The 27,474-nt window shown below is 42.9% G+C and overlaps 1 protein-coding gene across 7 annotated transcripts; it reads right to left on the reverse strand.

The window, feature by feature from the left end:
- Window positions 1–3,529: 3,529 nt before the first annotated feature.
- On the reverse strand, window positions 3,530–26,205 carry CD37 (CD37 molecule). 7 transcript variants are annotated; one of them, XM_083377237.1, is made up of 10 exons: window positions 26,122–26,205; window positions 22,628–22,703; window positions 22,385–22,457; window positions 19,526–19,650; window positions 17,721–17,795; window positions 15,194–15,298; window positions 13,442–13,621; window positions 9,329–9,412; window positions 8,750–8,835; window positions 3,530–5,110 (listed from the first exon to the last, which is right to left on the reverse strand). In XM_083377237.1, the coding sequence occupies exons 2-10, from the start codon at window positions 22,691–22,693 to the stop codon at window positions 5,098–5,100; spliced, it is 807 nt and encodes a 268-aa protein (XP_083233363.1). In that variant the 5' UTR covers window positions 22,694–22,703; window positions 26,122–26,205; the 3' UTR covers window positions 3,530–5,097. The 7 variants fall into 7 exon arrangements, with proteins under 7 accessions (XP_083233363.1, XP_083233364.1, XP_083233365.1 ...); XM_083377238.1 differs by lacking the exon at window positions 8,750–8,835; XM_083377233.1 differs by lacking the exon at window positions 3,530–5,110 and having other exon boundaries at window positions 7,877–8,835.
- Window positions 26,206–27,474: the final 1,269 nt, after the last annotated feature.

Consider the following 27,474-nt stretch of genomic DNA (forward strand, 5'->3'; position numbering starts at 1 on the left):
ATGTTGGGCTCCACTGAGGTCATAAGTAGAGGGAGGGGCTTCGCAATCAAACAAAACACTAATATTATTCTGCCTTGCAACTTGTTTTACCAAGAGTAGCGGTGTCTCCAGAATTTGGATGAAAATCGGCGCACTTTTGAAAAAAGTGGAGCATGGATATACTTCAACCAGTAGTGGGCAGCTTTTTGGTTATCTGGGACCACTAGGTCTTGTAGTTTGTGTGTGAGAGAGATTTGTGTGTGTGTGTGTTTGTGTTGCAATTACTCTAGATATTTGCACAGGACTTCTATGCTTTCCTCCAAGAAATCACATTTCAAAAATTCAAACATGCATTTAAAATGGGTTCATGGGCTGCAAACAGGAGCTTCACATTGCCTAAGTATCATGTTGCCCACTCCAGCTATAGACTGACAAAGAAAAGATGGTACCAGAGCTAAGACAATACATATTATGGGCATTTAGCTGGGCCCTAAATCGAGGCAGCTTGCAACCATCTGGAATCAACTCCGCATCAGATTTATTGCCAGCTACAATGAAGCATTTATTCCTTGTTTGATCTCAAATTCAGAAAAGGTCCAGCAAAATAGGAGTAATCAGATGTATCAAAGAGTTAGTTAGAAGAAGCTCCATCAATTACCCCTTGTGAAAGAAGTCCAGCCCAGCAAAACAAGGAATCCTTGTAAAAGGACTATCGCTCCTTAGCTAAAGCTACTGTTCTAGGACAAATCCTAAATTCCAGTTTCTAGCAATTTGCTGCATGCAACTCATCAGAAGTCTGTTATGTCTCAGGAGGCACCTTTATGATTCAAAACCAGCTGATTAGCATCGACTGGTCAGCCAGAGTTACAGGGGAAAGTCAAAAAATTAGAATATCGTGCAAAAGTTCATTTATTTCAGTAATGCAACTTAAAAGGGGAAACTAATATATGAGATAGACTCATTACATGCAAAGCAAGATAGTTCAAGCCGTGATTTGTCATAATTGTGATGATTATGGCATACAGCTCATGAAAACCCCAAATCCACAATCTCAGAAAATTAGAATATTGCGAAAAGCTGCAATATTCTAGGCTCAAAGTGTCCCACTCTAATCAGCTAATTAAGCCATAACACCTGCAAAGGGTTCCTGAGCCTTTAAATGGTCTCTCAGTCTGCTTCAGTAGGAATCACAATCATGGGGAAGACTGCTGACCTGACAGTTGTACAGAAAATCATCATTGACACCCTCCATAAGGAGGGAAAGCCTCAAAAGGTACTTGCAAAAGAAGTTGGATGTTCCCCAAGTGCTGTATCAAAGCACATTAATAGAAAGTTGTGGAAGAAAAAGGTGCACAAGCAGCAGGGATGACCGCAGCCTGGAGAGGATTGTCAGGAAAAGGCCATTCAAAAGTGTTGGGGACTTTCACAAGGAGTAGAGGCTGGAGTCAGTGCATCAAGAGCCACCACACACAGACAGATCCTGGACATGGGCTTCAAATGTCATATTCCTTTTGTCAAGCCGCTCCTGAACAACAAACAAGGTCAGAAGCGTCTCACCTGGGCTAAAGAAAGACCTGGTCTGTTGCTCAGTGGTCCAAAGTCCTCTTTTCTGATGAGAGCAACTTTTGCATCTCATTTGGAAACCAAGGACCCAGAGTCTGGAGGAAGAATGGAGAGGCACACACTGCAAGATGCTTGAAGTCCAGTGTGACGTTTCCACAGTCTGTGTTGATTTGGGGAGCCATGTCATCTGCTGGTGTTGGTCCACTGTGCTTCATTAAGTCCAGGGTCAACACAGCCGTCTACCAGGAGATTTTGGAGCACTTCATGCTTCCTTCCGCAGACGAGCTTTATGGGGATGCTTACTTCATTTTCCAGCGGGACTTGGCACCTGCCCACACTGCCAAAAGCACCAAAACCTGGTTCAATGACTGTGGGATTACTGTGCTTGATTGGCCAGCAAACTCACCTCACCTGAACCCCATAGAGAATCTATGGGGCATTGCCAAGAGAAAGATGAGACACATGAGACCGAACAATGCAGAAGAGCTGAAGGCCGCTATTGAAGCATCCTGGTCTTCCATAACACCTCAGCAGTGCCACAGGCTGATAGCTTCCATGCCACGCCGCATTGAAGCAATAATTGCTGCAAAAGGGGCCCAAACCAAGTACTGAGTACATATGCATGCTTATACTTTTCAGAGGTCCGATATTGTTCTATGTACACTCCTTGTTTTATTGATTGCATGTAATATTCTAATTTTCTGAGATTGTGGATTTGGGGTTTTCATGAGCTGTAGGCCATAATCATCACAATTATGACAAATCACAGCTTGAACTATCTTGCTTTGCATGTAATGAGTCTATCTCATATATTAGTTTCCCCTTTTAAGTTGCATTACTGAAATAAATGAATTTTTGCACGATATTCTAATTTTTCGAGTTTCACCTGTAGTTAAGGGGCATGGCTAAGAATTCACCAGGAGCCATGACTTTTATTTTGCTTGCTTGCTCTTGGCTATTGGACCTGGGATCCTATCGGCAGGGCTTTTCAATCTTTTCACCCATTGTACCACTTTTAGGATATGGCAACATCTGAGTAACACCAGTTGCCTAGCAAGGTTTCAAAAACTTGATAACCAAAAAAAAAAAAAAGGAAAAAAGTGATGAAGTAAAGGTAGTCCTCGACTTACAACAGTTCGCTTAGTGACTGTTCGAAGTTAACAATGGCACTGGAAAAAGTGCCCCCCAAGCCACAGCCGAGCAAGACACCTGCCTGCCCGCCCGGCCGCACTCTTCCTCTTGTCCGAGGTTTTCATTGTTGTTAGCATTTCTTTTTAGGATTGGCAGCGGGGGTGGGGTGGGGTGTGTTTGGTTTTTATTTCCCCCCCTTCTGCTGGGTGGTTGCAGCAGGTTTTGGTCACTTCACATGACCCTGGGACAGTGACCTCCATAAATATGAATCAGTTGCCAAGCATCTGAATGTAAATCACAAGACCCTGGAGATGCTGCAACTTTCCAGCAGATCAGCGCTTCTTCTGGGCTCAGCAGAAGCGCCAGGATCAGTGCTGAGTTTCTGCTGGAGCCTGGTGCTGATCCTGGCACTTCCACTGAGCCCTGACAGCCCTGAGGAAGTGTTGATCCTGGCGCTTCCGCTGAGCCCTCACAGCCCTGCAGCTCCAGCCATCTCTTCCTCAGGCTTGTGCGGTTGCTGCCACCGGTTCAGCTCATTCCCCTCCCCTGCTACCACTTTTCTAGGATGGTCACGTACCACCTGCCAGGTGCCAATGTACCACAGGTGGTACCCGTACCAATGGCTGAAAAGCCCTGCTATTGGTATCGGTACATCCATTCTTTTGGAGAAGTAGCTAAGTAGCTTCCCTAAACTCCGTTGAAGATGTTACCTAGTCTGGCAATGAAACATTCGGAAACCAACCCACAAAGCTGGGAGAACGAACTTCCACCCTCGCCTTACACGATCTATGGATATTCACCCGTCGCAAATAGCTAAACACTTTTTTACATCCAAGTTCAAAGAACCAAACACAACTGTTGATGGATCCATTTTTATTTACAAAATAGAATTTTTTTTAAAAAAAACCCCAGTTCTGTGAAGAACAAACCACAGTAAGTTGAGAAAGGAGGTGAAATTATATAGGTACCTCATTCCACCTGCATCCTCTTCCTCAAACTATTTCCCCCTTTGTACTTCTGTTTTAAAACATCCAGGCTGAATATATAAATACCACAAAAAAAAGCAAAAAGAAAAAAAAAGTTCTCTCATCTGCCCCTGTACAGGCTTGTAAATGTGCAAGGCGCAACACAAAACCATGTCCAATTTTGGGGGCTCAATAAAGCCTTCATTTGCACCTGCTGGGGAGATGGGGGCAGTAAAGAGGCACCATTCAAAAATCCACAGAAGTGTCAATGGCCATATCAACACATTCCCAGTGCAAACAGACCTCTTGCTACATTCCAGACCAGGTATATCCTGCCTCTGAACTAGCTAGCGGTCATGAGCTCCACCAAAGGTTTGCAGATTCAGTGCTGTGGAACTTGTCACTCAACATTCCTTACCACTGTCTATAAAGGCTGGGACACTTAGGAGCCACCAACGAACACTATCAGATGGACTTCGGGTTCCTTGTGCCTTTTCTCCAACAAGAGGAAAAGACTTGTGACGGAACAGTTTAGTCCAAACATACGTGAGAAATGCAGCCCTCTTAACTGAGCTGCTTTCAACATGGATTAATTCAACCAAATCAAGACAAGATCGCGGTACAAAAGGCTAAATACTAAAGTACACGTCAAGGGTAGCGTAGAACACAGAACGTTCAAGTTTGGTTATATCCTACGTAGGGTTGAGAATGTTTGAAATCTGGCTGAATAGATCACACCCCAATGGTTGCAGGAAGGATACAAAAATTCTTGGTCCAATCAGGTGGGTCAACCCCGCCCTTAACTCACAGCCCGAACTGTTAACTAAATAACAGTGCGAGTTTCATTTTTTTTAAAAAAGTATTTTTTTTAGCTTTACCTCTAAAACAGCCATATTAAAGGATTTGGGGGCAGTGTTGAATGCATAATATAAATATGCTCTTAACAAATAATTTTTCCCAGGTTGTATTTGACAGATCCTAGCAATAAGTAATTTACGGTTAAATAGTTCTCATGCAAAAGTAGACCAGAACTTGGCTGTTAAAATCTGTGCATTCCAGAGCAATGCAATATAAAAACATAGAACTCTTACCTTATTTTAGGGATTTATGTGAAGCCAAAAGCCAATACGGCTATAATTTTTAGAGAGCTAAATTATCTTAAACTAACTGAAGGTAAAACCCTGTTTCATATTACTCTGTTTTCTTATTGGTTGCTCTGATTCTTGAAAGTTTCATCTCAGTTTCCAAGACTGGATCAATTAGGACAAGAAAGTGAGATAGTAAACTTGCTGAACATAACTGCAGCTCTATAATGTACAGTTTTAAAACCCTGGTGGAATGTCTAAATAAGACGGAATGTTCTTCAATGCCATTTCCCCCCAAAGTTTGTTTGCCTAGGAATAACGAGCAAGCTTGTCGTAGTTGGGACCAGTGGTTTTACACAGAAACATCGATACCATCATGAGGAAGAGCTGTGGGGAAAAAGAGAGATTTTAATAAAAGAAACAGCAACCACACTTCTATCATAAGAAAAGGTAAACTCCGCGTTTGGGACAGTTTGCAAAGCAACTTAAAAATAAGATTATATAAGATTCTCAATTTGATCCCATAACCTTCAGATTGGTTAGACTTCAATCTCCAGTATTTCTGTTTGTGTTTTCTGGAAGTTGGGAATCCATTGCACTGGGAAGGTTGGATGCGTGCCACCTGTGGCCCCTTCATGACCTGTGAACTTCAACTCCCAGAATTCCTCAGCCAGCCCAGCAGTTGAAGTCCATAGGTTGTAAAGAAGCCATAATGTCTAGACCAGGGGTCTTCAAACTTGGCCCTTTTATGACTTGTGGACTTCAACTCCCAGAATTCCTCAGCCAGACATGCTGGCTGAGGAATTCTGGGAGTCCACAAGTCATAAAAGGGCCAAGTTTGAAGACCCCTGGTCTAGACCTAGGCTCTGAAATTACAACTCATGAGTACATTACCTATCTCTGAATCCTTATTGAACCCAACCAGGTGCCTTTCATGTCTGCTGAACTACAGTCCCCATTATCCTTGAAGTGCTTTCCTTTATCTGGGTGCTCTCCAGACCCATGGATCAGCAATGCTAAGGGTGGCTGCGGGATTCTTGAAATATAATCCACCACAGGGAAAGTAAATACGATGGAAAGAAGCTACGGAAACCAGAATGACCTATAGCAGGGGTAGGCCACCTCGGCTCTTTTATGACTCGTGGACTTCAACTCCCAGAATTCCTGAGTCAGCATAGCTGACTCAGGAATTCTGGAAGTTGAAGTCCACGAGTCATAAAAGAGCCGAGGTGGCCTAACCGACCTATAGAATACATCTTGCTGGAAGGAAGGAAGATGACTATCAATGCTTAAAAAGGGGTGAGTCTTTGCCCTGTAGCATTTGAGTCTCTCTTAAACTGCTTTTTGTTGTTGTTGTTGTTCTCTGCTGCATTTGCCCTCTCCAGTTCTCCTTACTGGTGCTCAAGTAACTGTAACACCTGTAGTTCTTGCCCCCCCCCCCCACCATGACATGTTTCATTTTGGCCCTGGGGGGGTAGCAAAGCTCTTTTTGCAACAGCAGAAGATGCAGGCAAGACATTAAACCTGCAAAGGTGGGATAGGGTGGGGAAAACAAAGCATGGTGGACACTGACACATTTGTACTAAAGGAACATTCAGGCCTGACAATGCTTTGGAATGAATTACCTTGCCAGAACTCCAGGTAGATGTCCCTGTGCAGCAGGTATGTGAAATAATTTAAAAGATTATAAAAATGGGAAGAGGTTTCAGAAACGAGGGAGAATTAAGGAGTAGCACCAACGTATCCCAGGGGCTCAAGCATCACTTTGGGAAGCAAATCAACACGTCGCCTTTTCAGACATGCCTAGACCTGTGCCAAGGGTAGGGTGCGTAGGTGTTGAGAAACACAGCGGGCATATGCGTATACCCAGCAGTCAGCATATCAAAAGCACACTGGAAGAAGCTAAAGGTTTGGGCTGCAACCACAGGCATGGCTTACCCATAAAAAGGCCCAAAGGTTAAAAAGCAATTCTTGGATGGCCTTAGAAGTACAGACAGGAGGGATAGTGAAAGAAGCAGAATTCATTTCGGGGCCTTTGGAAAAGAACTGCAGGCATCTCTCATTTTTAAATTTAGATCCGTATCAGAAATTAGATTAATTTCATGGGTTTTCCAAATCTATCTGATTCTCATTGGAGAATATCAGAAAAACACTATGTTCCTCTAGGCTCAGCTAATCTCAATGTATACATAGTTGTACTTTGACAATAAAGATTCATTCATTCAACTACTTCTTTCTTTAAAATCCAGGCCCTTAGGATATAAGCCAGTTCATTTAAAAAAAATAAATCTTACAAAACAGCACAAACGGCTGTGTTTGCTTTTCTTTAAAACAAATGGAAGTAACACAATCGATTGCAATTTTCTAAAACAAACTACTTTTAACCTACACACACACACACACACACACACACACACACACACACACACACACACACACGACTGTCTTCCAGCCAATTCAGAAAGTCAGTAAGGAGAACAACCGATTCCCAGAAAGGTAATCTCCACACATGCTCATAGAGAAGGCTATTTTATTTTATTTTATTTTAATTCCATTTATATCCCGCCCTTCTCCGAAGACTCAGGGCGGCTTACAAGCTTAGCAGTAGCCTTCATTCTATGTATATGCCTGCTTATTAGGGCTTTCACCCCCCCCCCCCCAAGCGGCATTATTACAAAGTCAGCTTGATTGCCCCCAACAATCTGGGTCCTCATTTTACCTACCTCGGAAGGATGGAAGGCTGAGTCAACCTTGAGCCTGGTGGGATGCGAACCTGCACTAATTGCAGGCAGCTGGTGTTACTTAAGGAGGCATTAGCCCACTGCTCCACCAAGGCTCTTGATGTCTCCTCCAGTTGTGTTGGACTACATTGGCCATCACCCATAGGAACCATTGGCTGTGCTGGTTTGGAGTGATGAGAATTGTTATTTCTTGCATTGTTTTGTGTGAAAGCTCACAGGAGCTCCACAGAGGATCTCCTTTTATGTTAACAAGTAACCGCTGTCCAAGTTTGGGCTGAAAGAGTGAATGGCCCAACAGCCTTGGTGGAGCAGTGGGCTAATGCCTCCTTAAGTAACACCAGCTGCCTGCAATTAGTGCAGGTTCGAGTCCCACCAGGCTCAAGGGTTGACTCAGCCTTCCATCCTTCCGAGGTAGGTAAAATGAGGACCCAGATTGTTGGGGGCAATAAGCTGCCTTTGTAATAATGCTGCTGGGGGGGGGAACAAAAGCCCTAATAAGCAGGCATATACATAGAATGAAGGCTATTGCTAAGCACATTGATTTGTGCTTTAGATTGTAAGCTGCCCTGAGTCTTCGGAGAAGGGCGGGATATAAATGGGATTAAAATAAATAAATAAATAAAATTAGCCAATAAACTACAGTTAGAGTAAACGTGATAGCAATAGCAATAGCACTTACTTATATACTGCTTCACAGTGCTTTACAGCCTCTCTCAGAGGTTTACGGAGTCAGCATATTGCCCCCAACAATTTGGGTCCTCTTTTTACTGACCTTGGAAGGATGGAAGGCTGACTTAACCTTGAGCCGGTGAGGATCGAACCCCTGACAGTCAGCAGAATTAGCCTGCAATACTGTATTCTAGCCACTGCACCACTATGGCTCCTAAAGACTTGATCCCAAGTCTTTCTGGCCTAAATCACATTTCTAAAATTGCTACTCTACATTATAATCCAGCAGATGTGTCGAGTGCCAGACAGAGGAAATGGACTAGGTGAATTCACAAGGATTGGTATGGGATCTCTCAGAAGCACAACTTTTGCTGAGCACCTTCCCTGCAAATACACAAGCATGACACTAGGATGTTTGGGGATGACAGCAGCTTTCCTGGCCAACGCTTGCACCCAAGAAAAATCAGGAGTCCCTGCACTGCACTCATGAGCCACACAGGTCACACAGAAAAGGACATGCACAGAGAAGAAGTAACACATCCTTCCCAACGTAGGAAGACACAAATAACGAGGCATGGCAGAAAGCTGGAAGCATCTATGCACTCCCTTTAGCCACCTGTTAGGGATCTCCTGGGTGTCACCTCTATGCAGGTCCTTGTGTTCTAATGCAGTGACCAGCAACATGCACAGCAGCTGCAGGAACTACAAGAAAGATCCAGGATGAAGAGATAAAGACCTCAATTCTTGATCACGTAATGAACTCACAACCAAGCACATATAAACATTTCAGCTGTCCACCAGCAATGCCTCCTGCTCGGAATGAGTAGATTGGTAGGGAGACTTGATGGCAGAAATATAATGGCACCTTAGCCAGGCAGAAAAAACAAAGAAACCCACGTTTGGATCATTCCATCGTCAAACAGCAAAGTACTCAGGGAGCTATAGGACTATTGGATGCTTTAAAAAAAATTAGATCTCAAAACAACGCAAATCTGAATTCCATGAAAACAGCATCAAAGAATAAATATTTAGCTTAATATTCCGGAGAATGAAAGGGTGGCCTTTATAGGATTTTATATTGTAATGATTTGGGGAGGTCTCCAAACCTATCAATATTTGCACATCCCTGTTGTTATTTCCACATTTCTATTGGTAGAAAAATAGCTGTACCCAGTCGTCACTGAGGAGTGCTTACCTCTAGGAGAGCAATCCCAAGGCAGATCCCTACAATGCTGATGAGGTTATTGTTCAGCCAGGTTTGGACACTCTCCCTGCAGCCCTGCAAATGGACAAAAATACATTAAAAAGGAAGGAGCATCAGATGGACTTCCAAGGACAACCCTTGTCAGATCAGTTATAAGGCACATCTCGCTCACTCCCACATTGCAGCTCAGCAGATATAGCCAAAAAACTCTCTCTCACACACACACAGACACACACAAACACAAATCAGGAAAGAACACCTCACCTTTGTTTTCTGTGTTCTGACCCTAGCCTTGCCTTTGCTAGTCCTTTCCTTTACGAATCTCGCTTACTAATGTTCAGAAACACCCATGGCACTGTCCTTCTCCATATTTATTTATTTTATTTATTTTAATTCCATTTATATCCCGCCCTTCTCTGAAGACTCAGGGCGGCTTACAAGCTTAGCAGTAGCCTTCATTCTATGTATATGCCTGCTTATTAGGGCTTTCACACACACACCCCCAAGCGGCATTATTACAAAGTCAGCTTAATTGCCCCCAACAATCTGGGTCCTCATTTTACCTACCTCGGAAGGATGGAAGGCTGAGTCAACCCTTGAGCCTGGTGGGACTCGAACCTGCACTAATTGCAGGCAGCTGGTTTTACTTAAGGAGGCATTAGCCCACTGCTCCACCAAGGCTGTTGGGCCATTCACTCTTTCAGCCCAAACTTGGACAGCGGTTACTTGTTAACATAAAAGGAGATCCTCTGTGGAGCTCCTGTGAGCTTTCGCACAAAACAATGCAAGAAATAACAATTCTCATCACTCCAAACCAGCACAGCCAATGGTTCCTAGGGGTGATGGCCAATGTAGTCCAACACAACTGGAGGAGACATCAAATAGCCTTCTCTATGAGCATGTGTGGAGATTACCTTTCTGGGAATCGGTTGTTCTCCTTACTGACTTTCTGAATTGGCTGGAAGACAGTCGTGTGTGTGTGTGTGCGTGTGTGAGTGTGTGTAGGTTAAAAGTAGTTTGTTTTAGAAAATTGCAATCGATTGTGTTACTTCCATTTTTTAAATGGAACCTTGAGCCTGGTGGGATGCGAACCTGCACTAATTGCAGGCAGCTGGAAGCATCGAGTCCCACAAATTACTTTTGCAATGTATGTATACCTATTTCCTTTCATCACTCCCGCACCAACTGGCTGCTCGTTTTAAGGACTCAGCAGAAAGAGGCTGAAATCGATACCTCTTACGGCTAAGGGCCTACATGTTTACAAGAGCAACGGTAGCTTGTGTCCATCCAAAGAGATTCACTCCAAGCCCTTTTCCTTAAGGAGGCTGCTCACAAGGCCTGAGATGCAGAGTCTTCTCCGTTGCTTGTTTGGAATAACGTAACCCCGAGATCTGATTAGCCCTACCCTGTTGCGGGCTAGGAGAGGTATAAGACTTGGCTTTCATTATAAGCTAGAACCCCCATTCTGGGCTGTGGCTAGAGGCTTTGTTCTCAGTACTCTTCGTTTCTTTTTAAATAGCATTATTATAATCATGCACAGGAGGGACGCGGTGGCTCAGTGGGTTAGGACGCTGAGCTTGTCGATCAGAAGGTCGGCAGTTTGGCGGGTCAAATCCTGAGTGCCGCGTAACAGAGTGAGCGCCTGTTACTCGTCCCAGCTTCTGACAACCTAGCAGTTCGAAAGCACGTAAAAGAGCCTTGGTGGAGCAGTGGGCTAATGCCTCCTTAAGTAACACCAGCTGCCTGCAATTAGCGCAGGTTCGCATCCCACCAGGCTCAAGGTTGACTCAGCCTTCCATCCTTCCGAGGTAGGTAAAATGAGGACCCAGATTGTTGGGGGCAATTAAGCTGACTTTGTAATAATGCCGCTTGGGGGGGGTGTGAAAGCCCTAATAAGCAGGCATATACATAGAATGAAGGCTACTGCTAAGCTTGTAAGCCGCCCTGAGTCTTCGGAGAAGGGCGGGATATAAATGGAATTAAAATAAAAATAAAAAATAAAAAATGCAAGTAGAAAAATAGGGACCACTACCGTGGGAAGGTAACAGCGTTCCGTGCACCTTTGGCGTCTAGTCATGCCGGCCACATGACCATGGAGATGTCCTCGGACAAGCGCTGGCTCTTTGGCTTTGAAACGGAGATGAGCACCGGCCCCTAGAGTCGGAAACGACTAGCACGCATGTGCGGGGGAACCTTTACCTTTACCTTTACAATCATGCACAATGGCTTCTCATTTTATCATACCATTTTTGTAGGCAGAAATGCATGCTACTCAGAAATAAACACTTATATCAAATGGATACCCTGCCAACAAAAGTGCGTATAGTCAAGGCCATGCATGGTCTTCCCAGCTGCAATGTATGGCTGTGAAAGTTGGACCATAAGAAAGGCTGAGCGCCAAAGAATGGAGGCCTTTGAACTATGGTGCTGGAGAAGACTCCCGTGAGTCCCTTGGACTGCAAGGCGATCAAACCGGTCAGTCCTACAGGAGATCAACCCTGACTGCTCTTTAGAAGGCCAGATCCTGAAGTTGAAACTCAAATACTTTGGCCACCTAATGAGAAGGAAGGACTCACTGGAGAAGAGCCTAATGCTGGGAAAGATTGAGGGCAATAGAAGAAGGGGACAACAGAATGAGGTGGCTTGGATGGAGTCACTGAAGCAGTAGGCGTGAGCTTAAATGGACTCCAGAAGATGGCAGAGGACAGGAAGGCCTGGAGGAACGTTGTCCATGGGGTCGCGATGGGTCGGACATGACTTCGTAACTAACAACAACAACAACAATCAAATGGATATATCAACTATGGTCCCAAAATAGTGTGTAATTCTCTTCTGTACAACTGCTTTTTGCAAGTAGGTTAATTCTATTCTTTCATGGTGGGGAAAAAATAAGAACGAGGTGCAATGGCATGGTGACATGGAAATCAATACATGAAAATAAGTGGATAGGATAGGGGAAAAAATATTTTTTTCATTCTGAACGGTCCTATTTCTGGCTACCATCAAATCAACCACCCGCCTAGAGACTGCCAAACTGGACAAAAGCTGTTATGATGTTCCAGAAATCACTAAAAAAACCCTGGATATTCACCCAGACAGGATGGTTGGGGCAGTGGGGTGGGGTGGGGGTGGGTGTTCCCTTTTAATTTAGCTTAGTTTTGCTCTTCTCGTTTGCCACGTTTTCTATGTTTTGTTTATTTGTAAGCCAATCAGTTGACAAGGAGTTGGACAGTCTCAAAATTGGAATCAATCAATCAATATACGGCACCCTGTTTTGGAAGATCTTTTACCGGAAGATCTATTACAGTTCCCCTCAATTTGGCATCTCCCAAATGCATTGGAATAAGCCGCTCCATCTATGCTCTCCTTCCTATGTATTTTTTTATTTTTTATTTTACAACCATCCGCCGTACCCAATTGCCTCTTAAGCCATCTCTTTTCAGAAACTAAACAGGAGAACGAACGTGGCAAGCTTAAAATTTTGTGCACAAATTCTCCCTCTCTCCCCGATGAGCAAGAACTGGCATCCTTTTCAGACACTGTCCTACAATCACTTCCCTGCCCCCTTTTGAACAACTTTTTTTTTTAAATCCCATTTATATCCTGCCCTTCTCCGAAGACTCAGGGCGGCTTACAGTCTAAGAAGCACAAATCAATGTGCTTAGCAGTAGCCTTCATTCTATGTATATGCCTGCTTATTAGGGCTTTCGGGGGGCCCCAAGCGGCATTATTACAAAGTCAGCTTATTTCCCCCAACAATCTGGGTCCTCATTTTACCTACCTCGGAAGGATGGAAGGCTGAGTCAACCCTTGAGCCTGGTGGGACTCGAACCTGCACTAATGGCAGGCATCTGGTGTTACTTAAGGAGGCATTAGCCCACTGCTCCACCAAGGCTCTGCCTCAACATTCTGGATACAAATACTGGTGGGCACAGAGAATGCTGGCATTCCATGATTTTTTCCCCTGCAGGATCTGGGTCAAGTTTTTTAAAAACTGTTTTATGTCAACAGAGGAATGCAGCCGTGGTCACCACAAGTATCCAAAGGGGCTAGACTGCATTGTGCACCCCCCCCAACCCGAGGAACAATGTGTGGGCTACTCACTCTATTGTTGATTGGCAACTGTCCCTCTGCTTGGCAAAAGAGGGGCGGCTTGGCAGTTGTTCTGTTGTTGGCTGAATGTAGAACAGAGGTGTTACGACAGGAGCATGGAAACTTGGAGGCATTTCTGACTCTGCTATTTTCCATCCAGTCTGTCCAGCCTGTCCAGCCACAGCATTGGAACTAAGACAAAGAGATGGGATTGAAGACAGTGAGAAAGAGAAGATGGTTGGAGAGACAAAAACTTTCCTCTCTGTGTACTGGAATCATCCATTTTAAGAAAATCACTGCTTTTTATCCTGCAACAGGAAAAAAAACTACTAGAGGAAGAGAGTTCCCCAGCACAGGGTTGGCACAACTTTGCTGAAATTAAGCAGATATGAGCTTGGTCCATGCCTAAATGGGAGACTCCATAAAATCTCTTATGCTATGTTTCTCAACCTTGACAACTTGAAGATGTATGGACTTCAACTTCTGGAACTCTTAAAATGAACATGCTGGCTGGGGCATTCTGGGAGTTGAAGTCCACTGATCTTCAAGTTGCCAAGGTTGAGAGCAACTGCTCTTATTTATGCCAACTTGAGCTCCAATACGGAGAAAAGCAGGCTGTATAGCAATAGCACTTAGACTTAGAGCAACAAGGATGATTAGAGTTCTGGAGGCTGAAACATATAAGGAATGGCTGCTGGAATTGGGTATGTCTAGTTAATGAAGAGAAGGACTAGGGGTGACATGATAGCAGTGTCCCAATATCTCAGGGGCTGCCACAAAGAAGAGGGAGTCAAGCTATTCTCCAAAGCGCCCGAAGGTAGGAGAAGAAGCAACGGGTGGAAACTAATCAAGGAGAGAAGCAACCTAGAACTAAGGAGAAACTTCCTGACAGTTAGAACAATTAACCAGTGGAACAACCTGCCTCCAGAAGCGGTGAATGCTCCAACACTGGAAGTTTTTAAGAAGAGATTGGACAGCCATTTGTCGGAGATGGTATAGGGTTTCCTGCCTGAGCAGGGGGTTGGACTAGATGACCTCCAAGGTCCCTTCCAACTTTATGATTATGATTATATATTGCTTTACGGTGCTTTATAGCCCTCTCTAAGCGGTTTACACAGTCACCATATTGCCCCCAACAACCTGAGTCCTCATTTTACTGACATCGGAAGGATGGAAGGCTGAGTCAACCTTGAACCGGTGAGGACTGAACTCCTGGCAGGGAGCTGAATTAGCCTGCAATGCTGCATTTTAACCATTGTACCACCACAGCATTACTTATATATGCAATCAATATTAGTAAATATGGCATCATAGCCATACCTGATGAACGAACTAAGTTCAGTTGTAGGTTGACTGTATTATGGCTGAACTGCGCTGTTCACCGCCCTGAGTCCTTCGGGAGAAGGGCAGTATACAAATAAAATTATTATTATTATTATTATTATTATTATTATTATTATTATTATTAATTTTATTAATTTTATTATTATTATTATTAATAATAACAACAACAACAACAACAACATGGCTTTCACCCTGTCAATCAACCAGAAAAATTCACGTAGCGTGACTTTCAAGCCGTATGGCTACCTCCACCCAGCACACCAGGCACACCAAATCTAAACAAACCACCTTATGGCTTAGCATGTTATGTGAATCACCCTACATAGAGCCAAGTATGTCCCCAAAGAATCACATCAATGGAGGTAAAGGATGGAAAAACTAACATTACTGTTACAGTGACATGACAGGAAGCCAGCTGACCTGCTCTTGCACAAAATCCCAGCTGTCACCATGATCTGAAAGGGATGCGTTTGTTCCATAGCCTGTAATGATGGTTTTGACGTGCCCAGCCACTGTCGAACTGATCTGCATGTGGGAGGAATAGCAAACCTGGTTAGGCTCTTTATATCATATGTAAAAACAAAGGTGCATCTAGCAGTGACAGATCAACATCCTGTTTTCCCTGGAGTCCTCCCAGGGTGGAGAAGAGGAGACAAGTCTTCCTTGACAGATGAGACTTGGTTCAAAGCCAGAAAAGCAGGTGCCCATTTCTTTCAAAACAAACAAACAAACCAGGAATAAAATCTGGATTACATTTACAGGCAGTCCTCGACTTACGAACACAATTGAGCCCAAAATGTCTGTTGCTAAGCGAGACATTTGTTCAGTGGGTTTTGCTCCATTTTGCGACCTTTCTTACCCCAGTGGCTAAGCGAATCGCTGCAGGGGTTGAATTAGTAACACTGTTGCTAAGGGAATCCAGCTTCCCCATTGACCTTGCTTGTCAGAAGGTCGCAAAAGGGGACCACCTGTCCCTGGGACACTGCAACCGTCATAAATATGAGTCAATTGCAAAGTGCCTGAATTTTGATCATGTGACCCTGGGGATGCTGCAACGGTTGTTATGGTTGTATGGAAAATGGTCATGAGTCATTTTTTCCGTGCCGTTGTAACTTTGAACGGTCACTAAATGAACTGTTGTAAGTCAAGGACTACCTTTATTTGGAGTAGAATGGGAGGTTCTGCCCAAACTCTACTCTCAGTGGACAAAAGTTCAAACCAAAGAGGATGCGAAGTTTATTTACGGCTAACTTTGGCTGTAGTGTAAGCCCAGATAAAAAAAGAGTGGCAAAAAGCAGACATTTTTCTAATTAACAAATCACATGATTTGTAAATCATAATGTACCAACATCACATTTACTCCTGGAGAGAATATATATATTCTCTGTGGCAGGGTATATAAAAGAGTGAGAGAAAAGATATATCTATATATATCTATATATCTATATATCTATATCTATATATCTATATCTATACCTATACCTATATCTATCTATCTATCTATCTATCTATCTATCTATCTATCTATCTATCTATCTATCTATCTATCTATTTATCTATCTATCTAAATAAATAAATAAATAAACCTTTATTGTCAAAGTACAACATGTGTACATTGAGATTAGCTGAGCCTCCCCCTGTGCTCTCTCCCCCCAACACACAGTGACAACAAACAAATCTATCTATCTATCTATCTATCTATCTATCTATCTATCTATCTATCTATCTATCTATCATCTATCTATCTATCTTTTCTCTCACTCTTTTATATACCCTGCCACAGATCTTCTCTTATGCCACCCCACATCTGTGAGTCACTAAGAGAAGAACACAGAAATATCGAGTCTAAATTGATTCTTCTCTTTCACAGGCCCTAGTTATCCTCCCCCACCCATTTTTTGGGTTCTTGGCAGAGAAAGAGAGAAAGGGAAAAGGAAAAAGAAAAAAAAGAGAAAGGATTTAGTCTAGCTCCGTGGTGGCGAACCTATGGCACGTGTGCCATATGTGGCATGCAGAGCCCTCTCTGTGGGCACACACGCCGTCGCCCCAGTCCAAGGCCTTCAGCTGGGTTTTATAAAAACCTTTTCGCTTTAGGCCTCCGCTGCCGTGTGCAAAAAAAAAAAAAGGTTCAATCAGTTTCAACTTCTCATGGGAAAAAAGATCTTGCAAAGTTGGAATTGATTGATTGAACTTTTTAGTCCCACCCAGTCTGCTGTTACCACCGCAGCCACACCCACCCAATTGGCCACACCCACCCAATAGACCACGCCCACCCAGCACCCGACAATACATAAGTGGGCTTTGGGTTGCATTTTGGGCGCTCCATCTCTAAAAGGTTCGCCATCACTGGTCTAGCTAGTAAAGTTGCAAAATGGTGGAACACAGTATTATATTTCAGATCACATTACAGGATCACACTGTTTTCTCCCCAGGAATTCTTGTAAATGGAAAACCAGGATATGCAAGTAGTGAGCTAGTTTAGAAATACCTTTCTCTCCAGATACTTTATTACAAATCTCTTTTGGTCCAGCAAATCTTTTATTTATTTTGGTGGGTTTTAACATCTAGATTTAACCATTCTGGGTTTGCGGACCAGTTTTGGCGGTGGGGGAGAGGGAAAGGTTCTGCACGCTCGCCCGCCACTTGCACGGCCCAGTTTTGAACAGCCCACAGCCCAGGGGCTGGGGACCCCTGATCTAGAGAACAGTAGACTCCCTTGCATACGTGGGCCATTGTATCTGCAAAGAAGCATTCAGCAATCAAGGGGCATGATCTTGGGGAAGGCTGTTATCCAGTATGTAGACCAGATCAAGGACTAGGGGTAAAACTAAAAAAAAGAAGGGAATGAGAAGGGGGAGAAAATCCTTCCTGGTAGAATGAAGCATTGTTGAAATAGGTGTATGATGAGCATTTTATGAGAAACCTTCTGATTTACGACACTGCTTACCGTGTTGCTGTGTGTCTGTATCAAGATTGCAATGGTGACTTGACCCACAAACAGGAGCAACAGGAAGGCAAAGTACTATTGATGGAGAGAAAAGGCCAACAAAATCACTCAACGTCACCATGGTATCAATTATTCATTCATTCATTCATTCATTCATTCACATGAACGTTTCTTCAGGTTTCTTACAAACAAGCACGCTAAATTTATTTTTAATCTGCATTTCTGCCTATATCTGATAAGCATTATTAAAATTCAGACACATGCTATACCCGACCTCCAAGTAATCGCCATTAAAAAAAAATCTAGCAGCCGTCATTAAAAACTGAAAACAACTCCTGTAAACATTGAAACCTCATCTGCAGCTAAATCACAAGGTACCGAATATATCACGGCAAAGGGAAAATACCACACAGCCTAATTACCTTTCTGCATTTCCCACTACAAAAGCCTCTTGGGAAATTACCACATCATGAACTATACAGGTTCTTCTGCCTTTATTCTGCTGTGTTATTAAAAGGTACCCAACCGGATTTCTACCCGTGTGTAGAGGGATCCCCTGAGCCACTCATTAACTAGAATGCTGTGCCATCGTTTTATCAATATATCAGTCTTATATTAAAGATGAAATGTCCACATATAGTATTCATGAATTCTTCTTGTAATTCAGGGGTGTTAAACTCAATTTCATTGAGGGCCACATCAGCATTGCGGTTGCCCTCAGGGGGCTGGGTGGGTGTGGCCAGGGTGGGCATGGCCTACTGGGTGGGCGTGGCTAGAGTGCGTATGGCCTACTGGGTGGGCATGGCCAACTCTACATCGTTCGCATCAAGGTTGCCTATGGGGGCCTGGGCAGGAGCGGGACAGATCTGAGGGTCTCTGGCAGGAGGAGGGTCTCTGGGCCAGGGCCAAGGCAGTGGGGGCCGTTCCCTCACTGTTTCCAGGATGGCTTCGCGGGCCACATGAAACCACTTCGGGGGCCGGATCCGGGCCCCGGGCCTTGTGTTTGACATGTCTGTTGTAATTGAAGTGTCAGCACAGTTACACCTATCCTCCAAATAAAGTACATCAGCTTTTTCTGTTGTTTTATAGGGTAATGATTCCAACCGAATAGATTTTTTTGTAGTTCGGTGTTGATCGTGGGATCCTTGTTACTGTCTGATTTTGGTAGTTTTCTTGGAGACGTTTCATTACCAAATTAGGTAACATCATCAGTATTAGTCATGGATGAAGTTACTTAGTTTGGCAATGAAACATTTGCAAGAAAACGACCATGCTCAGAGAGCACCAAGTGACCCCACAGAAAGATTATTCACAGTCTTTCAAGTGCAGGAATTCCTCGCTTTCATGTTACCTCACTGTCTTAGCCTGAAGATCCAGTTTCCAGAAAAAATCTTAGTTTCCAGAATTTGTTGCTTTAATCCAGGAGTTGGCAACTTTTTCTCACCCTAAACTCTATCCCACACGTTTGCATCACATGGTTAAAATATTCTTCTCAAATTGCCCACCAAATTTCTTAGAACTTAAATGTTTCATCTCAAAACTTCAAAAGGCTTTTGTCTTCCTTAAAAGATCACCAAAATCTTTCAAAACGTGTTCCATTTGGTGAAGTATTTATAGTGCTTTTTAAATAATAATAATAATAATAATAATAATAATAATAATAATAATAATAATAATTTAAGAGGAGCATCATTTTGGATACAGGAACAACATGATGTTCCTACCTGACTGAACCCAATAAATGTTATTTCCCAATCTTAGACAGCAACAGAACAGAGGCCCACAGCTTCTACCCAGCTACTTACAAATCCTAGCATACACTTGATTTCCTTGAGAGAGCCCAAGCATCCAAGAAATCCTAATAACATTGTTAGGATGCCCACACCCGAGAAAATGTAGGACCATATTTTGAGAGCATAATATGAGGATCCTGTGAAGGAAGGAAGGAAGAGATCAGAACAATCAAGAACTGAAAAGGTACAAATGAGAGAAAAGAAGTCAATAATAATAAGCAGTCTCTATTCTTTCCTTGTTCCTCAGCTGACAGAAATGTTTGGAAGAACCAAGCCTGGTTTACTGGGCCTACGTCCAAAGAAGCATAAGTCTTTTGAAAAAGAGCTACATCGTCCTTGACTTACAACCATTCGCTTAGTGACTATTCAACATCAAAATGGCATTGAAAATGTGATTTATAACTGATCTTTGCACTTACAACTGCTGCAGCATTGTGACAGTCATGTGATTGTGATTCAGATGCTTGGCAACAGACATGTACAGGTGAAATGTGAAAAATTAGAATATCGTGCAAAAGTTCATTTATTTCAGTAATGCAACTTAAAAGGGGAAACTAATATATGAGATAGACTCATTACATGCAAAGCAAGATAGTTCAAGCTGTGATTTGTCATAATTGTGATGATTATGGCGTACAGCTCATGAAAACCCCAAATCCACAATCTCAGAAAATTAGAATATTACATGCAATCAATAAAACAAGGAGTGTACATAGAACAATGTCAGACCTCTGAAAAGTATACGCATGCATATGTACTCAGTACTTGGTTTGGGCCCCTTTTGCAGCAATTACTGCCTCAATGTGGCGTGGCATGGAAGCTATCAGCCTGTGGCACTGCTGAGGTGTTATGGAAGACCAGGATGCTTCAATAGCGGCCTTCAGCTCTTCTGCATTGTTCGGTCTCATGTCTCTCATCTTTCTCTTGGCAATGCCCCATAGATTCTCTATGGGGTTCAGGTCAGGTGAGTGCTGGCCAATCAAGCACAGTAATCCCACGGTCATTGAACCAGGTTTTGGTGCTTTTGGCAGTGTGGGCAGGTGCCAAGTCCTGCTGGAAAATGAAGTAAGCATCCCCATAAAGCTCGTCTGCGGAAGGAAGCATGAAGTGCTCCAAAATCTCCTGGTAGACAGCTGCGTTGACCCTGGACTTAATGAAGCACAGTGGACCAACACCAGCAGATGACATGGCTCCCCAAATCAACACAGACTGTGGAAACTTCACACTGGACTTCAAACATCTTGCAGTGTGTGCCTCTCCATTCTTCCTCCAGACTCTGGGTCCTTGGTTTCCAAATGAGATGCAAAAGTTGCTCTCATCAGAAAAGAGGACTTTGGACCACTGAGCAACAGACCAGGTCTGTTTTTCTTTAGCCTAGTTAAGACGCTTCTGATGTTGTTTGTTGTTCAGGAGCGGCTTGACAAAAGGAATACAACATTTGAAGCCCATGTCCAGGATCCGTCTGTGTGTGGTGGCTCTTGATGCACTGACTCCAGCCTCAGTCCACTCCTTGTGAAAGTCCCCAACACTTTTGAATGGCCTTTTCCTGACAATCCTCTCCAGGCTGCGGTCATCCCTGCTGCTTGTGCACCTTTTTCTTCCACACTTTTTCCTTCCACATAACTTTCTATTAATGTGCTTTGATACAGCACTTGGGGAACATCCAACTTCTATTGCAATTACCTTTTGAGGCTTTCCCTCCTTATGGAGGGTGTCAATGATGGTTTTCTGCACAACTGTCAGGTCAGCAGTCTTCCCCATGATTGTGATTCCTACTGAACCAGACTGAGAGACCATTTAAAGGCTCAGGAACCCTTTGCAGGTGTTATGGCTTAATTAGCTGATTAGAGTGGGACACTTTCAGCCTAGAATATTGCACCTTTTCACAATATTCTAATTTTCTGAGATTGTGGATTTGGGGTTTTCATGAGCTGTACGCCATAATCATCACAATTATAACAAATCACGGCTTGAACTATCTTGCTTTGCACGTAATGAGTCTATCTCATATATTAGTTTCTCCCTTTAAGTTGCATTACTGAAATAAATGAACTTTTGCACGATATTCTAATTTTTCGAGTTTCACCTGTATTTACAACAGTTGCACCATCCTGCCAGCTTATGACAAGCAAAGTCAATGGGGAAGCTGGCTAGGAAGGCTGGAAAATGGAGATCACACATCTCACTTAACAAGCAAGATAGTGTGTGTGGGGGGGAGAAATGGAAATTCTTTTAGAAACTTTGATGTTATATATGTCGATGGCAGCAAGATTACGTTATGCACAAAAATGGAAGGACACTTTGATTCTCACAATGGATGAATGGCTGCAAAAACTGATGCAGTAAACAGAGATGGCTAAATTGACTGCCTTCATTAAAGAAAAAAACACACAATTACTTTTGTTTCTACTTGGAAACCACTTCTGCTTGAGGTGGAAAAAAAATGAAAATTTGATTTTGGGTTTTACCATTTAGATTTGTTGTTACAGAAGTGGCTAGTTTATACTATTATGTAAAAGTAAAAAGCTGAGGTTTGATGCTATTATCTTATTTTACTGTACCAAAGGGAGTTGGAAGTCAACGCCTTTTCTTTCTCCTTCCCCCTTTCCCTACCTACACCTTTCCCTTTCCTTCTCCCTTCCCTATTTTCCTAACATTTTCCTTTGTATTTTTGTATTTTATATTATAAACTAATAAAAAACCCCGAGGACGATAGTTCATTTAATGACGATGGCAAAAAAGGTCATAAAATCAGGTGTGGTCCCATGACTGCACCACTTGACAATGAATTTTTCCAGTCCCAATTATAATCATAAGTTCTCTACGCTATTTAGAGAAGGAGGCCCGTCTCTGAGAGAGATGGAAACTTACCAAGTGTGGAAGCAAAATTATTTTGATCAAAAAGTATCCATAAGCCAAAGCCGAAGACCAGACTTCCAAGGATCTGAAGAAGGGGGAAGAGATTTTTGGTTTGATTGTTTAAAAAAGTATACATCTACATATAGTAGCCGTTCTTTCCTCTTTTCCCACCCTGCATAAACACGGCTTCGTGAACTAGCTGGAAATCATAATTCTCCAGCTGGCTATCCAACTGGCCCCCAGCCATGTACTCACAAAAAAGAAAAGGTTGAAGAGAAAGAGGAAGTATTTTGTAACACTGAGACATCCTTTGTGAGACATTATCTTCTTCCTGTTGGAGGGAGAAAAAAAAACCATTGAGTTTTATTCTGTGTTAGCTGAGACACATTCCCCTTCCAAGCTCCATCTACATCAGTATAGGCCAGGGGTAGGCAACCTTGGCTCTTTTATGACTCGTGGACTTCAACTCCCAGAATTCCTGAGCCAGCTGGCTCAGGAATTCTGGGAGTTGAAGTCCACGAGTCATAAAAGAGCCAAGGTTGTCTACCCCTGGTATAGGCAATATCCAGAACATCTCCTGAGGGACTTTATTAAAAAAAGAGGAAGGAATCTAAAAATTGGGAGTCTAGGCTTTTACAGGTAGTCCTTGACTTATGATCACAACTGAGCCTGAAATTTATGTTGCTAAGTGAAAGAGTTGTTAAATGAATTTTGGCTTATTTTATGACCTTTTGTCACAATTGTTAAGTGAATCATTGCCATTTGTTAAGTTAGTAACATGGTTGTTAAGTGAATCTGGCTTTCCCATTGACTTTGCTTGTCAGAAGGTCGCAAAAGGTGATCACTGCAACTGTCATAAATATGAGTCAGTTGCCAAGCATCTGAATTTTGATCATGTGACGATGGGGATACTGCAAGACTCATAACTGTGGAAAACAGTCAGTCACTTTTTTTTCAGCGCCGTTGTAAGTTTGAATGGTCACTAAAGCAACCGTTGTAAGTTGAGAACTACCTGTATTGTAACCTCGAAATCTGCAGGGTGAGAGCACAGCAATGGCCCACTTGGTTCCAGAGAACTAGAAGCTAGCTCCAAGATTCCAGAAATTATTTGAAAAAGGTAAGAAAATATTATTCACTGACAAGGAAGACACAGTTTGTTGGTAATAACAATGACAGTTGCCAGCTGTTTCCAAATGATTAACAGGTCGCACCCTTAAGTTGAATCTTGAAGGGTTTTTTCAACTAGACATTGTGGCTGTATCTTTGAAAACAGCTCAAGGTGCAGCAATGACAGAACATGGCTGTACACGAATGTTTCTCAAACGTGGCAATTTTAAACTCTCTGGACTTTAACTCCCAGAATTCCCCAACCAGGCAACATCTTAAAATTGCCAGGTTCAAGAAATCTGAGGTATATCAAGTTGCTCCTGAAGAATACACGTTGTTCTTCCTTCTGCCGATGGGTCAGGAGTTTCCACAGAATTGGTCAATACAAGCCAAAGGGTAACAGAAACTGATCAAAACCTTTTTTATATATATTGTGCACATGATATAAAAAAGAGGAAGGGATCTTATTTTGACTTTCTCTCTCTCTCTCTCACACACACACATATTCTTAGGATGCCCGTGAAAATTCATGACAACTGAAACATGGGCATTGCCCAACCTCTGAAATAAGTCATTCACAGACATTAAATTATATTTAGAGACATATCACAGCATTCCTCAACCTGACATCTTCCAGGCCTGTTAGACTTCAACTCTCATAATTTTCCATTTTATTAATTTATTAATAAAAGTTAATCCATTTTTTTCTTCAAGGCTGAAGATTTCTTTTCTTCTCCAGTTCTTCTCTTCCAACACATTAGCCGGGTATCCGAGTGATGAAAGCTGCCCTAGAAATGTAACTATACTGTACAGACCTTCCCGTGTTCATCAACAGGGTTCTATATACTAAGAGCAAAATCAAACTCTGATTTTGCACATGGATGTGTGTAAGCATAAGGAGAGGAAAATACTAGAAGCTTGTAGAACCCCAAGGTCTATTGAAATACCAAACCTAAATAGTATGAAAACAAGATTTTATTTTTTTAAAAGAGTGGGAGAGATAAATACAAACCAAACCAATGAGATCTGAGCACATTGAGAGTCCATAATAGGAGGGAAGTTGGGGTGATAGGGAAAAACTGGATGGGAATTGCCGGAGTAACATCAGGAGAATGCTATTACTTTCATACCCAGAATTTAAGTTTTAGAAAACAGGTGTATAAAAACCACAGGCAGTCAAGATATGGTACTTCAGAAAACTAGGGGAACTTTCATCATAACTTCTGCCTAGAATTTCCCTACCACTGAAAAAGTTTTGTAAGACATCTCAGAGCGAAGCAGAAGAGGAAGCGCTGTGTTTTCAGAGTTAGTGTGTCACTGATTCTCCGAAAGATAGTCACTTCCTGGGGTACTGATGTAAGTGATTCTATCCACCCACCCCCACATTCACAGAAACTCATGAGGTGCCATTTTAGCTTCCTTGCCGATACACATCTAACTTTTCCTCAGAAGAGCTAACAGACTTCATACATTTATTCTCATGCAAGTTGCGCATTTCGCAGAGTATCCCCATTTTAAAATAGCTAACTACACTATTAAATTGTTATTTCCCTTTTTCCCCCACATTTCTCCCAAAAGATATGGAATATAGTATTCAGTTCTGTTGCAGATCCCTGCTTGTTACTTTGCATGTGTTCACCACAATTATTTCTGTACTTATACCCTTCAATTTCTAATATAAAACTGAAGACAACCCATATTTAGATTCATAGACATGTCTCTCTGAAAACATGAGGTGTCTTTTGCCCCACTTTTTCACACCCCAATTCATAAAACATTTCAGACAGTGCTATATTCATTATGCACATGGTGTCTCTGCAGTCTGTGCCACTTATATAACTCCACATAATTATATTAAGTAGCACCAGAAATTGTGCGCGCAATCGTGCTCTCCTACATGCATGTTTAGAAAAAGCATTTGGACTTTCACAAACTAGTTTTCAGTTTCTTGAAAGCCCCCTTATTCGGCAATATTCAAGGACACTTATCTCTGGGCTGTCCAAATGCACAAATACACTAACACAACTAAGATGCCTTTTTACAATTTTGTGTGGTTCCATATTCTCAGTCGGCGGAGCATTTTCCTTCCAGTTCCCATCTCTCTCACTCAAAAAAAAAATTCTCACAACCACCTTTAAAGCACTCAACAACGGCATTCACCTGCCCACCACTCACCTCCTGCTTCACACAACCCTCTACATACAAAAACTTCCCCTCCATGATGCGCAAACATAATGGACTGTAGTCCAAGCAAACGAAAGGTCTCAGGCTGGGAAAGGCAGATTTATTTGACTTAGCTAGCATTAAACCACCATGAATTTATAGCCTGGTCTCAAGAACCTCACTGCGGTCGCTTAAGCTCAACACCCCAAGGTCCCTCTTTTAGCCCTGGCCTACTAAACTCCTCAAACACACGCAGACATTACAGATCCATCCAAATTCAGACTATGGTTGTGCACTCCTCACAACATGATTCACTCCTTTGTAATCAATGTGTCATTTGAAAGGGGGGGGAAGGAATCAGCCCTTCCTGCACCAGATCTCCAACAAACCCTCTCCCACCCGTGCCTTCCTCACCTAAGCTAGAGTTGATCACAACAGCTTTCTCCTTCCCTACAACCCTCTCGCCCATTTGAACTTGCCTTATCAGCCAAACAGCCTTCGCCTCTCTCTCTCTCTCTCTCTTCTGCTACTATCACAGCGCAAATCGCCTTTTTCTTTTCTTTTTGTCTTCTGATGAGCCAGTTCCAAACTTCATCCATCCCTCCCTCCCTCCCTCCCCCAAGGGCGCCTCCGCCTTCCTTTGCCTCTCTCGTTTCTCATTGGTTGCGAGTAATAGCTGGGAGGCGCGGCTCAGTCATGAATAAGTAATAGACTCCAAAGTTCCATCCGCGGCTTTTCCCCCCCCCCCCGCCCTCGGATTTTTTCTTCTTTTTCTTTTCTGTGTAATTGTTAAGGGTTTTCCATTCATTAGGAAAACAAAAGTTGTTGTTGGGGGGGGGAGGGGGGCGCGGCAGGGGGTCTGGGATGGTTTCATGACGTTGATTTCCTGCGCCTTCCACACCTGGGTTGTTGTTTTTTTTAAAAAAAAAAAAACCTCCCCAAAGTGGACTTGTAAAAAAAGTTAAAGCTTTTTTTGGATTAAAATTTGGTGGGATATGCAGAAGATATTTAAGAAAAAGATAAAAAGTTTTCTCCATAATTATTTTTGCTGGGTATTATTATAGGCTGTATGCAGATGATACCACTCTAATGGCAGAAAGTGAAGAGGAGCTAAAGAGCCTCTTGTTGCGGGTGAAGAAGGAGAGTGCAAAACTTGGGTTGAAACTAAACATTAAGAAAACCAAGATCATGGCATCCGGCCCTCTCAATTCCTGGCAAATAGATGGGGAAGAAATGGAGGTAGTGACAGATTTTATTTTCCTGGGCTCCAAGATTACTGCAGATGGGGACTGTAGTCAAGAAATTAAAAGACGCTTGCTCCTCGGGAGGAAAGCCTAGGCAAATCTAGACAACACACTAAAAAGCAGAGACATCACCCTGTCAACAAAAGTGTGTATAGTCAAGGCTATGGTCTTCCCAGTTGCAATGTACGGCAGTGAAAGCTGGACCATAAGAAAGGCTGAGCGCCAAAGAATTGAAGCCTTTGAACTATGGTGCTGGAGAAGACTCCTGCGAGTCCCTTGGACTGCAAGGCGATCAAACCGGTCAGTCCTAGAGGAGATCAACCCTGACTGCTCTTTAGAAGGCCAGATCCTGAAGCTAAAACTCAAATACTTTGGCCACCTAATGAGAAGGAAGGACTCACTGGAGAAGAGCCTAATGCTGGGAAAGATTGAGGGCAATAGAAGAAGGGGACGACAGAGAATGAGGTGGCTGGATGGAGTCACTGAAGCAGTAGGCGTGAGCTTAAATGGACTCCAGAAGATGGTAGAGGACAGGAAGGCCTGGAGGAACATTGTCCATAGGGTCACGATGGGTCGGACACGACTTCG

The sequence above is a fragment of the Vipera ursinii genome (genome assembly GCF_947247035.1).
Source record: "Vipera ursinii genome assembly, chromosome: Z".
NCBI classification, from domain to species: Eukaryota; Metazoa; Chordata; class Lepidosauria; order Squamata; family Viperidae; genus Vipera; species Vipera ursinii.

Coding starts and splice junctions, on each gene's coding strand:
- CD37 (XM_083377233.1), bottom strand. CDS start 22,693: ATGTCTCACAAAGGATGTCTCAGTGTTACAAAATACTTCCTCTTTCTC. Junction 13,622..15,193: donor GGGATTTTGTGCAAGAGCAG/GTCAGCTGGCTT, acceptor TCTTTGTCTTAG/TTCCAATGCTGTGGCTGGAC. Junction 8,836..9,328: donor TTGGGATTGCTCTCCTAGAG/GTAAGCACTCCT, acceptor TCTTTCTTGTAG/TTCCTGCAGCTGCTGTGCAT.